Source organism: Microcaecilia unicolor, chromosome 8 (genome assembly GCF_901765095.1).
Source record: "Microcaecilia unicolor chromosome 8, aMicUni1.1, whole genome shotgun sequence".
NCBI lineage: Eukaryota > Metazoa > Chordata > Amphibia > Gymnophiona > Siphonopidae > Microcaecilia > Microcaecilia unicolor.
In genome coordinates this window covers 30,137,418-30,153,003 of record NC_044038.1, presented here as the reverse complement: position 1 = coordinate 30,153,003, position 15,586 = coordinate 30,137,418, and the positions used below count along the sequence as shown (strand labels likewise).

Genomic DNA, 15,586 nt, shown 5'->3' with positions numbered 1-15,586 from the left:
ACAAAATGAACATTCCCCTAACTGACATGAGAAATGACAGAAAATGAAAATGTTCTGGGTGCCCAATTTTAGCGCACGCTAAAAACGTGAGTCGCCTTAGTAAAAGGGGGTCTCAATGTTCAACAGGAATAGCCATTTTGCAAAGAAATACAATTAAAAAAAGAGAAGCTTCACTTGGGGTGTTACTTGTTTTAACTAACACACATGCAACTGTCACAAATACACATGTAAGTACTACTCATACAAGAAGAACTCATTAAGGAGGCAAGTTCTAAACCTCAAACTTTTGGCTTTTTGAGTGGTTGTTAAGGCTGAAATGATAAGCACGACTGCCCCCCCCCCCCCCATTCATTCCTCAAACCCCCCAGGTCCACAATTATGAGTGATTCAGAGGAGGTGACATGGACATTTTTTTCTAAATATATATTTTTATCCCCCTTCTAAAATGAGAAGTGCACACATATTTTAAAAGTTTGCCCATACCACACCCAGAGCATGCCCCCCCCCCCAACGAAATCTGTTTATGCTGTGGATATACACACGTAACTAACTAGCGGCTTATCTAAAATCACCACTTAAAAGCTATTTACACGTGCAAACGTCACCTAACCTTTCTAAAATGGCCTCCAAAGTAAGACAACCTAGACAATGCAACATATCAAAAGGAGAAAATAACTTTAAAATCAGGAATTCCTCTCTGCAATCAATGACATGGTGCACGTTAAAACATACTCATTCTCGCCCAAGTGCATATATACATAACAAAATAATACAAAATTCACCAGTGACCTGAAAAGGGAGCAAAAAGTGAGGTAATCCAATTTAGATACTATAAAATTATTCAAAGTAGTTAATGCACAAGCAGGAATTGCAGAAGGACCTTTCCTGTCCGGGGAACTGGGCATCCATATGACAGATGACATTTATTTATTTGTTTTATTCTAAAAATGTATCACCTGCTCCATCCGTAGTACTGGGAACAAATTCTCATACATAAATTAGTAACATAACACACAAATCGATGCAATTAAGTATGATACATCAATGAACATAATTCTCACCCCAACTTTAAAAAACCATTCAACATTTCATGTTGATCAGATGGTTACCATTTAATATGGCAACCATTAACAACCTCATTTTATCTGGAGAAAATGAGTTGTTTTTATTACAAGAGCACAATTAATGTTTCAAACAAAAGGGTTCTTTGCCTTTCTGTAAGTCAGATATTATGTTGAATCTATGCCCTAATCCAACTGATTTGATCATAATGAATTTCACATGCTGCTCCATATCTCTGCAATGGTAGATCTCGTTATTTCTCTAACCTTTAAGTTCCTAAACAATCAACAGCCTGTTCAACCATTAATGTTATCATGGGGTGGCATCTGCATAGAGCAGGAGTTCTCGACAAAGTCCTGGGGACACACTGCCTCCATTGTATGCATAAGTACATAAGTAATGCCATACTGGGAAAAGACCAAAGGTCCATCGAGCCCAGCATCCTGTCCCCGACAGCGGCCAATCCAGGTCAAGGGCACCTGGCAAGCTACCCAAACGTACAAACATTTTATACAAGTTATTCCCGAAATTGTGGATTTTTCCCAAGTCCATTTAGTAGCGGTCTATGGACTTGGCAAATCTCTCACATGCATATTCATTGTGTGTATCTGAAAACCTGACTAGCTAAGTATGTCCCAAAATTTACAAAAGATTCACTATTGCAGGAAATGTATTGCAAAATGTTTGATAGATTGTATATTTACCAACATGAGCCTTTAAAACAACAATCTTCTCTACAGGTGAAGTGGTCCTGCCAGAGGACCTTTTCACTTTCTAAATTTGTGCCATTGTATATTATTGATCAGTCTACATTAAGAGGCCCTTTTACTTATCTGCATAGGCGCCTACGTGTGCCCAGTGTGAGTCAATTTGGAGTTACCACCCGGTTACTGTGAGGCCCAGGCAGTAGTTTCGTTTTTTATGTGCGTCTGCTATGCACGCTGGAAAATCATTTTTATTTTCCTGCGCGTAGCAGAAACCAGGTGGTAATTGTCATTCTATGTGCATAGACGATTACGGCACGGTTACCGCTTGAGACCTTACTGCGGAGTCAATGGCTGGCGGTAAGGCTCAGACCCAAAATGGACACGTGCCAATTTTTATTTTGCCACACGTTCATTTTTGTCAAAAATTTTGAAAAGGCCTTTTTTACAGACGTGCTGAAAATGTATCTGTGCACTCAAAGCACACACCTACACTAGCACAGCCCAATTTCAATGCACCTTAGTAAAAGGACCCCTAAGAATGGTTTCTTTAGATAAATTTTATTCTGTTTGTCCATCAAAGAATTCTTAATTCTAAAAATAAAAAAACATCGTGGTCAAGTAGAGGAAACCTTTCCTCTAGAGAGTGAGCTATGGAGATTCCTGTTACATAATATGGTAGTAATGAAACGGATCTCGGCCAAAGAACGTTACTCTAAAAATTGGGCAATTTTCCAACATGCTTGGAAATCTTTCTTGATGCATTTGTCTGCTTGAGTTAGGAACATATTTCAGAGGTCAACTGTTCATACTATTATATGAGGAATCCCTTAATACAAAACAAATTTCACAATTAACCAAACAATGACAATCCTTGATTAATAATAACAGAGAGAGACATCCAGTATCAAGTCAATTTTGGGGAACGGCTCAAGGTTTGCTGGGAATGTTCATTCAGCTTTCAAGCCAGTAGAATTTGGAATAGTATCCCAACTGAAATACGAACTATTACTTCTTATAGCCTTTTTCGTAAGGCGCTTAAGACATCTTTTTTAATCAACCATCTTGATAAATAATAATAATGTAATGTTTAAGATGTTGTTGTATTTTAATTGTAAAATGTTATGTAAATTCCTTCCAATTGGGAAGTTTCTTATTCTGTTCTCTGCTTTGCACCTTAGGGTTTAAAAGCAAATTATACATCTCCATATACAATAGAATAGAACAGAATTGAATAGAGATTTAGGTGTTTGGAGGATGGGGGTTGGATGTATTAATTGCATATATACATAGTAAATGATGGCAGATAAAGACCTGTACAGTCCATCCAGTCTGCCCAACAAGATAAACTAATTTGACATGGTATGTGATACTTTATATGTATACCCAAGTTTGATTTGTCCTTTACTCATTTTGCAATGTGTTACTATTAGTTTTAGGGGGCGGAGGAGGGAGTTTATGTTTGGACATTCCTTTGAAATTTGTGGACTCACGTGCCCTTTATTCATGTATCTTGACATACAATACAATGGAAAGCTTTAAAGTTCAAAAGAGATTTGGGCAAGTTTCTAAAAGGACATGTCCATTAGCAATGATTAGACAGCTAGGAGTGGAGGAGTGGCTTAGTGGTTAGTGGAACATAGAATGTTGCTACTATTTGAGATTCTGGAATGGTGCTACTAGTGGAGATTCTGTTGCTACTATTTGAGATTCTACATGGAATGTTGCTACTAGTGGAGGAGTGGCCTAGTAGTTAGAGCACCAGTCTTGCAATCCAGAGGTGGCCAGTTCAAATCCCACTGCTGCTCCTTATGATCTTGGGCAAGTCACTTAACCCTCCATTGCCTCAGGTACAAACTTAGATTGTGAACCCTCCTGGGACAGAGAAATATCCAGAGTACCTGAATGTAACTCACCTTGAGCTACTACTGAAAAAGGTGTGAGCAAAATCTAAATAAATAAATAGATGTAGGATTTGCCACTTCTGGGAATGAGCAATAGGGATTTGGTCTTTCCATTAGGATCTGCTGGATACTTTCAAGTAAGCCAGACTGGCCCACTGTCAGAGGCAGGATGCTGGGCTTAATTAATCATGGGTCAAATCCAGTGTAGCCCTATTTGTCTGACATTTTTCCAATTTTTTCAAAATCTTTTGTGATTGTAATCTGTAATTTGCAATTACTTTCATGGAAAGATGTATTATACTATACATCAATGTTATAGCATTTCAGTATGAATGATTTTGAAATCGGCATGATCAAAGTAAATTAACAAATATCACCAAAAGAAGCTACAAATTCCCAAAGGTGCCAAAAACATTATAATATAAAAGGCATCAAGTTAGTTTCTTACCTGAGAGCTGGGAACTATCGCCTTCCACCAGTGTCCACCCTTCACCAGATCTACTTCATTTAGAGGCATTGAAACTTTTCCGATGACACAGTGACGAGAGAATTTATCAAAATCCACCACTGTTAAAAGAAGAGTTCTTCTTTGGGCTTCTAAAAATGGGATTTCAAAAGTATATCGCTCCTCAAATACTGGGTTCTGGGTTTTGCGTTTTACTCCAGTTTGCTTTGAGTTCTTCTGGTCTGGAAGCAGACAGATCTTCACATATGGATTGGAATGAGCCATGTCTTGTCTTGTCCCATCATAAGAAATTGGTGGAGGAAGGTCTCTGGCCTCAATTACTCTCACTATTAGGTAGTTGTGCAACAGGTCATACTGGGCACTAAAATGCATCATTCCCAGCTGATACTTGGATAAGATTTCCTCATCAGTCAAAGAATCAACGTCATCACTATTAGAGTCAAGCGAATAAAGTCTTGGCTCAAATTTTCTAAAATAGTCATCGGGCGTGTATGTTTTTCTGAGCACTGTTGGCTGGACAGTTTCCTTTTTGGCTCCCATTACTCCAAACTCAATGGGCTTGATATCAATTAATGGTGAACTAGGCCTTCTCGACTCTAAATCTAAAAGCCAATGACAAGGAAGAACAATATTAACCTTGCAAGAGAACATCAGAACATTGTGGAAGTTTTCATCTAAAACAGTCACTGATTTACTTGTGAACTTGTCACAGGACTTCTGAATCGGAATGAACCACTCTAAAAACCCCTCCTGTTTCGCTCTTGTTTCCAGTAGCCTAACAATCCATTTTTGTGCAAATTTGGATCAGACACTTGGTTTAGAGGAAAGAGGAGCAGACAACTGACTTCTAATGCATTTTGAAGACAGTTCTATAACAAAGCACCTACATTTAGGGACCTAGAGAGTGCCTATCTGGAGCCTATTTTATAAAAGGAAAGTAGTCACCTACTAGTCTAGTAGTAGGAGCCCTTTTACTAAGCCGCGTAGGTGCCTATGCGTGCCCAACGCGCGCCAATTCGGAGTTACTGTCCGGCTGCCACATGGCCCATGTTGTAGTTTCATTTTCTACGCACACCCAAAAATATATCTTATTTTCTGGCACGCGGAGAAAATCGGGCGGTAACTCCGACTTGACGCGCGTAGGTGATTACCGCACGGTTAACGTGAGAGACCTTACCGCTAAGTCAATGGCTGGCGGTAAGGTCTCAGACCCAAAATCGACGCACAGCAATTTTTTTATTTTGCTGCACGTCCATTTTCGGCAAAAATTTTAAAGAGGCATTTTTTGCAGGCGTGCTGAAAAATGGATCTGCGCACACCCGAAACCTGTGCGTACACTAGCGCAGACCATTTTTCAGCGCACCTTAGTAAAAGGACCCCTATATGCATGTGGTAGGTGCAAGCACTTACCAACAGCCATAGAGTTGGTGTAAATGTTTGCATCTGAATGCCGGAGATAGTGCGTAACTTGTGAGTCCTGCCCAGACTCTGTCCATGATCTCCTGTCAAATACGCATTTTGTAAGATATATATGTACTTATAGACTAGTGCATAGCCAAAGTTTTGGTATTTATGCATATGTGTGCACACATGCATAAATACCAGTATTCTAGTCATTTACATGCATATTTGCCACTTATGTCATTCTGCCCTATACACCTATACGAACACTTCGATCATTAAATGATAACAGGTTAATAATTCCATCACCAAAAAAAGGCTAGATGGGAATGTACTAGACATTCAGCCTTTTTCTATGTAGCTCCTGCTCTCTGGAACAGCCTTTCAAAAATTATCAGATTAGAAGAGTCGTATGTTAAGTTTCGTAAACTTCTAAAAACATACCTATTCCAAAATACGTTTGAAAGTAATCTGGAATGAAAAAGGGGAAACAGGGGCAGAATGTATATGCAGAAAAAAACATATGTTTGTTTATATAAATCTGTTATGAATGGATTGTTTTATTGTTGTTTTTATTCTTAGAATGGATGCCTTTGGTTTGCCGTGCTTTCCTATCAAAGAAATGGAGTTCCTGTAGGTTATTTTAAAGTTTTGTGTATTTTTAAAGAACGTAAACCGTTCTGGTTTGTGTATGCAATTCAGTAACGGTATAGAAAATGAATAAACGATAAACGATAAACTTACATGCTAGATCCTTCTTTATAGAATTGGCCCCGTTTACATTTGACAGTTGCATAAAATTGTGCACAAATCGCGTGAATAGCAGTCTTACTTGAGATGCGTCGTGTGAGGCTGTAGGTAGACCTTGAAGTATCTGAGGATGATCGTCGCCTGTCGGGTGATGAGTCTTGAGGTGTTGGAGGTGGTTCACTTGCTGCATTATCTGAGTCACCTTCCTTTTCTTCATTTTTATTGCTTATCCTGTTGAAAAATCAAATCTCAGCGCCTTAAAATTACCCTTTAATGCTAACCAGTTATAGTTAGCAGTTACTAAAACAGAAAGGAAACTCTTATGATCAGTTTTATCTTGCTTTTTGCTCCTTTTTCACATGGGACAGAGCTCTTCACTGTTATGGTCATACATTGGCTTCTGTTGGAATTACAGATTAAATTTAATATTCCCTCCTCCCACGGATATATAAAACCACTCAACTGGCCAGGAACGGCTCCTGGCCGATTAAATGGTACTTAGCTGGCTATCCAGCAATATTCAGAAGGAAATAGCCAGCTATCTCCCACTGAATATTGCTGGTTAGTGCTGCTTAGCGAATAACCAGTTATATCATGCGATATAACCTGTTATCCACTAATATTCAGCGAATTGCCAGCTAAGTTTGGCAGCCAAATCAGGCCACCGAAATAGCAGGCCTATTTTTGGCCAGTTTCAATTTAACCAGCCAGCACTGAATATTGACTTGACTAGTTGAGTTGAAACCAGCCAATCATCGGAAACAGATTGGCAATGAATATCCAGGCTCAACACCGACCACGGGAGGCAGGCCAGCTACCTCCCATGGTCTGAATATTGCTCCTTTCTGCTAGCATTTCACACATACTATTAATGTTTATTGAACACATCTTATAGTCCACATTATCTCAGGTATTATAAGCAGATTAGAAAATGACATACACAATAAAATAAACATAACAAAAACAAACATCACAAACTAATGATTAAAAAAGCAACAAATAAAAACAGCATTTAAAATACATCAATAAGTCAACAACCAAAAATTGCCAACCTACCTACACAGAGGTAAAAGGCTCCCCTCACTCATTCAATCACCAAGTCCCAGTCATCTTCTGATCTGTCCCCCTTCTCCCCCCCACCCCCATTCATCTTCAGTTCTGTCTCCCTCTTCCACCTAGTTCCATTCATCTTCTGTCTGCATTCCTCCTTTTTTCAGATCTGTTCCCCTTCCCCCCAAGTGCCATCCATCTTCTGCTGTTTCTAGGATCCCCTGTCCAGTTGACATTTTTATTTATTTATTTGAGACATTTATATCCCACATTATCCCAAACAAATTTGGGTTCAATGCAGATAACAGGAAACAATTACTACAGTACAATGCAAATAATGTAAGCATACACAAGAAATGGATAATAAAAAAAATGCCTCTGTACAGTAACAAAAACAAATTACCTAACATGCTCTGGAACTAACAAGCTCTAGTGTAGGTAAGAGATCAATCAAATAGAAATGCCTTCAGCAGCTTACGAAATAATCCATGTCCACCATCATTCCCTCTGTGTCCCTATCTTTCCTGTAAAGCATCTCGCCTCTATGTCCCTGTCCGCCTCCCAATGTTCAGCATCTGCCCTGTGTCCCCATATCCCTCCCCCTGTGTCCAGCATCACTCCTCTTGTCCCTGCCCCTCTCATGTATAGTATATTTTCTCTTCCCTTTTTTTTTGCATCGTACCCCACCCCACCACACCTCAGGACCAGCATCTCTCCCTCTCTCCCTTGCCCCTTTCTCCATGGTACTGCACATACCCCTTCTCTCTCTCTCTCTCTCCCCCCCTCATGGGTCCTGCATCAATTCCCCTCATCTGAGCTCTCTTTTCCTTCCACTCCCTCTCCAGTTCAACACCCTCCCCCTCCATGATCTGCCATCTCTGTCCCTCTCCCCCTTCCCTGCTTTCTGGCATTTCTCATCCCCTTCCCTTACTCACAGTCTGACATCTCTCTTACTCTTCCTTCCCCCCTCCCAGGTCTTGTATTTTTCCTTCCTCTTCCTTGGTGGTCCTCTGGTGTTTCTATGGCTGCCAGCAATGTCAACTAGTAAAACAAACTGCCTCCAGCTAGCCCTGGAAGTGTTCCCTCTACGGTGTCCCACCTTCTCTGACATGACTTCCTGTGACTGGGTAGGTGGGACACAGTAGAGGGAGCAATTTCGGTGGCAGCCAGAGGCATTTTGCTTTACTTGCTCATGTGCCAGCAGCCACAGAAACACAGGAGGACCACCGAAGAGGAGGTAGGAAGGATGAGAGAGATACCAGACTGCACAGGACAGGGGAAAGAGAGAACAATGTGCAACCCATAGTGATGCCTGTGGTGCATAGTCACCATTTTATGAAATCTGGTGGAGTGACTGCTTCCCTTGTGCCCCCCTAGCTATGCATCTGGTGGGAGGAGCATGGACACCCATCAATGCACACATCTTATGGAAGTATAATGCTATCAGATGTGCACATTGATTGACAGATCTAGATGCACCCTCCTATGTCTGCCATTGCCTTGGCATATCACTTTCAGTATACTCAACTTCACATGAATTATATCTTTCTACCATTTAACACTCGAAGGCGTTTTTTTAAATTTTAGGATCATCAGATATGCGTACCTATCTCTCTAATGGCTCATAATAATCTACAGCCATTATAGAGAGAGGTACGCGTATCTGATGATCCTAAAATAAAAAACAAATGCCTTCAAGTGTTAAATGGTAGAAAGATATAATTCATGTGAAGTTGAGTATACTGAAAGTGATTGATTATACACTCCCTTCACCACTTTAACTGATTGTATGCCGAACTATAACTGAGTTTGTCTTGGCATAAACAGGCGTGTCTTCTTTTTGGCACACCAATGCAGATTTGCACTACTATTCTGTTGCAGTATCAGGGTGTACAAAAGGAGGTGCCAACTTACGGAACTGCTGCCTAAGCCTTTCTATCATAACAGTAATAAGTTCCCATAGGTGCAACGCACTCTAATATGATTTTTCTAGCAAGATAGCTGCAAAAAAAACAACCCAGAATTTAAAATTCATTAAGTTTCGAAGAGCAAAACACAGCTATTTGGCAGAAGTGACGTAAACCTTAATTTCTGCAGTCTGTATTTATTTTCATTTATTTCAATCATGTACCATTTGGCCAAGTAATTCATGCTGTTTTCAACATTTCAAGAGCATTAAGGAAACAAGTCCTAAAATACATCTTTTATAACGTGCCCAAAAGTGATGCAGTTGGATTACGTAAATATTCTTGAAAGGCCTCTTAAACCTCTATAAAGGTCGACATGTTCTGTTTCCAAAGAATCCTTTCCACCTACGTGTTGAAAGCACAAGCTCAGCCAGGTCCTGCCTGCTGCTTCTAACAACTAAGGGAGAGAAGGATTTGTGAGACCTGGTCCAGTCAGTTCGCATAAAAATTCAAAGGAAACATGACTGAAAAGGTATACTCAGTCTGTGTACAAATATAAAGGAAACGGGAATGAACTATGTGCTCAGTTAATATACAAGTTCATAGGAAACAAGGCTGAAAAGATGTATTCAGTGTGCAAATATAAACAAAACAAAAATGAGAAGGTGTGCTCAGTTAGGGGCCCTTTTACTAAGCCGCAAAAGCGTCTACGTGTGCCCAACACGCGCTGTACCATGATATGAGTTTAATTGTCAGAGTTATTGATTTTGCTGGATCAGAATATATATATATAATATACAGCTGCAAAGACTTTACTTTCCCCTTCCCCCTGGAAACTACTGATAACAAAAACTAGCTGGGTGGTTACCTAAGTCCATCAACACATCTCCAGAGAATAAAACTCTGAAGATGGACAGCAATCACAGAGACTACAGTTAACAAAAGACAGTGAAACTCCACCTATTCTCAGACAATGGCTCAGACTGAAAAGCCCATCTAGCTATCTAATCTGACAAAAGAAGCCCCTCAGACAGACTCTTGTAATCCTGTCAGATGCCTTATAGATGTGTATATCACAGCAGATGTCCGGACAGAAAGTCTTATGATGTCATTAAACATGTGACCAGTTACTATGCCCCATCTCAAAAACCAGATGAAGCCAGTTCTCAGACACCCCACCTGATTTCAGCCTAGGGTCCAGCAAGAAAATAGAACAAGCCTGGAAAATGCCCAGCTCTGGCTCTCTTGGGATCTGGTTCTCTTCGCTCTGCCTCTCTGCTGGACTTCACGCACACCCTGATAAGAATTTTCCAGGCAACAACAATTCTACAACAAAAGACTTCTGTTTCAGCAAGGATCTTCATCTCTCCACCCAGCAGCTTCTATCAAAGTGAGTTACCATTATCCAGCTTAATTTATAATTCAGAACTTTTAATCTTGAAGGCATATTTCCCATGTGAAAGATTCTTAAAAACTGCCTCTCTCTTGTAACATTATTACATTACCTGTATTGTAAATAAACATTTTTAAAGTTAAATATATGGTCTTTATGTTCTGAGCACATGTCTTTAAACCTTGCAGTGCAGGTTAATGAAATTGGTAGAGAATAGAATATATATTATCTAACTGCCAAAATGGAGTTACCACCCGGCTACCGTGTGGCTTTTGCAGTCTTTTCATTTTTGGCTTGCAGCCGATACATGCGGCTGAATTTTATTTTCGGACGCGCGCATCAGACGTGCACCAAGTGGCATTTGATGTGTGTAGGTCATTACTACCCGGTTACTGCGTGAGACTTTACCACAAGGTCAATGGCTGGCGGTAAGGTTGCAGACCCAAAGTGGGCACGTGGGACGTGGCAATTTGCTGCACCGCCATATTTCGGCAAAAATTTTAAAAAGGCCTTTTTTACAGGCGCGCTGAAAAATGAATCAGTGCATGCTCAAAACCCACCTACACTACTGCAAGCCATTTTTCAGCGCATCTTAGTAAAAGGACCCCTTAATGAATAAATATAAAGAAAACAAGACTGAAAAGGGTGTTCAGTGTACAAATTTAAAGGAGACAAGACTGAAAAGGTGTTCTCAGTCAGCGTACATCCCACCCCCATGACTCCAACGTCCAGACAATTCCTGCACTATTCAGCTCTCAGCAGGTCACAGTCAAGTGGCCTCATTTCATGAGCAGCCAGAGCCATCATCCATAACTTCCAGACCTTCATTAGAATCTTGTCTCCACCAATATCTCCCTTACAAATTAGAGAGTTTCTATACCCTCTAGATATCAAAATAAAGAAGACAAGGGGTGGGGCAAGATGGCAGCCACGAAGTAGATGCTGCAAGCCTTGATATTGTTTCCTACATGACCTTCTTTGAGCTGGGCTGCAGGTGCTGTGGCAGTGGGTACAATTAATGGCCTCAGCTCCACAAGGTACATCTCTAGGTCAACCACTGGGAGACAGCCAGATTGGTAGAGAAGCAACATCTCCCCAGGCTTCTGACATCTCATTGATCCCAGATGAGCACAGGGCCCCACTGCAACCCGAAACTTTTGTCCTGGTTAGAGCACAGGGTGAAGAAGGTCAAACGCTCATTGGCATTGATGCTGTGGAGATATCCTCAAAGGCATCTCCTGTAATCCCAATTCTAGAGGGAAAGGTAACTTGAAAAATTGTTATAGAAAATACTACAGATATTTATCCAGGAACCAATATTATGGGCTCAGACTCTTTTGGGCAATATATGTTACAATCCCTTGAAAAAAATCTCAGTAATTACTCTTGAATCATTATGGACTGCTATTGACAATTTAGGAAGAGTTCTCCTCTCCAAATTTTAAAATGTGGAAGATCACATCTCTGTTTTTTTTCTGGAACTGTTTCAGAAAAAAGTATAGCGATAGACCAAGAGAAACAAGAAGCCACTTGGGAAATGAAAATGGATAGGATAGACTCCTTTTGAAGCAGCAGATGTGAAGGGCAATTTGGTTATTCAGAAAATAATTGGAAACATTAGAAAATATATCCAAGAAGAATAATTTAGATTTCATTAATTTTCCAAGACAAACTGGTATAACTGCTGAAAAAAATGTTAAAGAAATATATGATAGATACTTTGGCTTTATCTTTGGATTTTCTTCCTGAATTTACTAAAGCTTTTTATATTCCTAGTATGTCTCAGAGTGGAGACTAACATCAATCTGTAGGAACAGAGCCATCTGAGGATAGTTTAAATGTATTTGATGTTGCTAATAAACTTGATGCTTTAATCAAGTTGCTTCTTCACCATCTTTTACATTAATAGCAACATTTGTATCAGAAGTTGCTAGACATAATTGCTTTGAGGCTGTATTTTACGTGTAGGACTCAATCCTTCTTGGGACATCAAGTATGGGTAATCCCAGATGCAGCGAGGTTTACTCAGAAGAACCGGCAGCAATTTTTATTGCTATGACCTAGAGTCGTCCAGCTGGCGGCTGGTTTCCTTTTAAGATTTCCCCGTAAATGTCATGTTTGGTATAACAATATTAATATGGTTTTATTTTTTTTACCATCTCATTTCTTAGTAATAAAAATGTTGTCTTGTCTTCTGAGGATAAACCATCAGTAACATCACCTGTGTAGCATGCCCTTAAAATCCTACTTTAAAGGATAGATAGATAGATAGATAGATAGATAGATAGATAGATAGATAGATAGATAGATAGATAGATAGATAGATTTTTCTGCTCCTGGAGGACTCACCATATAACATAAGGGGGTAACAGTGACATGTGTACCTGAGACCTTTTATGTAAAGTCCACTGCAGCACCTCTCTATCCATTGAGAAAACAAAGAAAATCAACAAAGTAGTTGAGGTCACTGTTTCAGATATTTCCAAGAGGACTGTTAAGCTCAGAAATTCCATCTGAACCTCTGCTTCTTCCTGCATCTGCAACCCACGCCTCCCCATTGGTAGATAACAAATGTGAGTCAATGGGAGAAGTTTACCTTAAGGTACCATCAGTATTTTCATCATATATCTTTTAAACCTCTTAGGAAAATGAAGAATTTGAACATTATCCAAAGTCCCCACCATCATTCACAGGGGAAAAAAGATTTTTAATAGCATTAGCTTGAAGTCTGTGCTGTTTTAGTTAATTGTTCAAGCTTCTCAGCCCATGATTTAACAGAATAATTCCAATATATTGTAAACCCCCCTAGTGGTGGAGCAGATAATTACAATATGTAAAGAAATAGATATATAGGAATGTCTCAGTTTCAAATAGGGTTCCCAAATAAACTCCACGCAACCAAAGAATTTGACAAGAAAAATATTAAATATTTTATTAAATGGTAAAGTAAATAGAAACACTTGGTTATGTTCCTTAAAGTTGGTACCAATTGTTAAAGTTTGATAGTATTAAATAAAACAAGTGCAAGGTGTTAAATACCTTGTGATGTTACAAAGGCAATAAGATGTTCAAAACTACAATTACAGTTACCAAGACCCTGACCCCACTTCTGCAATAACATAAAACATCCCAAACATGTACACAACCCCAATTATGGTACTTAGATCTGATATATATATATATATATATTTCAATTTGTGTGCACACAATAATGTTACTGGTGTATCAAATCTTCGCTAGCATCGCTGCTCTCTTGCGTTGGGTACCTTGGTCTTCTCCACATCCACGTCTCCTCAGTTGGCGAGGTCAGCTCACCGGCTCAGGAACTCCAGGATACCTACTTCTCTGACTCAAAGAACTCAAAAAATGAAAATCCTGACTCCCTGTGCTCGTTGTGTGTGCTAACCTCAATCAGTATTTTCTTTGGCAAGGGACCTTGTGGGCTAACTAAATTCAAATAAAAAGATAAGCAAGGGAAATTCCTATCTAGCCCTCCCAATACATGACCCCTTTTCTTTTATTTTGTTATACACCCTCTACTCAAACTGATGGATTGCTAAACTAAACCTCCTAAAGGCAGGCCCTTAACTGCAGGCACTCACAGGGCTCGAGACTTCGGCTGGGCAGCTCCTTCCCCAGGGCAGGCTCACTTAGGTGTGGACACTCGAACCAGCAGGCTGCTGTGCTGGATCCTCCTGAGGCAGACACTCATGCTGGCAGACTCTAAAAACAGTTCCTTTGGAGTCTGGACACTCTGTGCAGGGGTGTGTGTGTGTCTCTCTCTCTTTGTGGGGCTTCTTCCCTTTCTGGATAGGACAGGCAACCACACGGCTGGCTTTCTCGTCTCTGGACAGGCAAGCACACACACGGAGGGATGCGCTGGGTGGATTTCTCTGGGATTCAGGGCCCTTGCCACACTGCTCTCTATTCAGCTCTGCACTGCTCCCAACACGTCTCAGCTCCCCAGTGTGGTCCCTCTTCCTCCTCTGCTTCGCTCTCTGCCTGAAGAATGGCCTCTGTGGCTACTGCTACAGCTCCTCTTTTGCCCCTGGCTCGCTCTAGACCCCCTTCTCCTCCTCCTCTGTTCCTGTCTGCTTTGGTGCCCGGCCCCTTACAGGACTCAACAGTTCTCTCTCTTCATCTGGGGCTCGTCAGTGGGTCCTTCTCTTCCAGCCTGCAGCTCACTCCTGCTTGGGTTTGATCTTCTTCTCCTCCAGCCTGCAGCTGCCTCTTCTTGCCTGAGCTTGCCCTTCTCTGTCCCTGCTTGCAGCACACTCCTGCCTGGATCTGATCTTCTCCTCTCAGAGCATGCTTTCAACCTTCTCTCTTTGCCCAGGCTTGCCTTTCTCCTTCCCAGGTTGCCTCTGGCTTGCTATTCTTTTTCTGCTGTTCCACCCATCCTGTCCCCTGGATTGGCTTGAAATTTGCACCAATCTATGGGTCAGGCTGCCTCCTGCCACCTCATTGGTCCAAATTCATACCTTTTACCAGATCCTGGCTGCTATTGGCCACCTTCCACACTGCTCCTCAGGCTTGCCTCACATGCCCCTCAGGCTCCCGGCTGGGGCCTCAGACAGCCAATCAGGAACCCTGTAACAGACTTCACTGCACATCTCCCCACAGTTACAAACTCATAAAATTTAAACACACCTCTGACATCTATGGGCACCTGAGTTCTTAGTTTTATAACAGTGCTGGAGCATTTTAACCACTTTAAACATTTTAACTAAAATGTGTCAGTGCTGTTTCTGGGCTGCCCTGAGCCCTCTGTACCTCCCTGTCCTCTGCAAGATGCCCCCCTCTCTGGGAAAGGAGGGGCAAGGTAAAGGCTTCTTTTTTCTATATTTACAATATTACTCTCCAGTTTCAGCTCCAGCTGGGCAACATTACTTGACAAGGTATGAGGCGAAATAGTGAATTTTCCAGCATATGAACTATAAGAATGTTTC

The 15,586-nt window shown here is 40.8% G+C and overlaps 1 protein-coding gene across 1 annotated transcript in view; it reads right to left on the bottom strand.

Moving 5' to 3' along the window:
• The window catches only part of SYT17 (synaptotagmin 17), a 124,131-nt gene that overhangs the window by 95,016 nt on the left and 13,529 nt on the right, over nt 1–15,586 (bottom strand). The window contains exons 4-5 of the mRNA XM_030212181.1: nt 6,370–6,518; nt 4,119–4,738 (exon numbers count right to left, since the gene is read on the bottom strand). Coding sequence (XP_030068041.1) covers nt 4,119–4,738; nt 6,370–6,518 — 769 coding nt within the window. The remainder of the gene's footprint in view (nt 1–4,118; nt 4,739–6,369; nt 6,519–15,586) is intronic.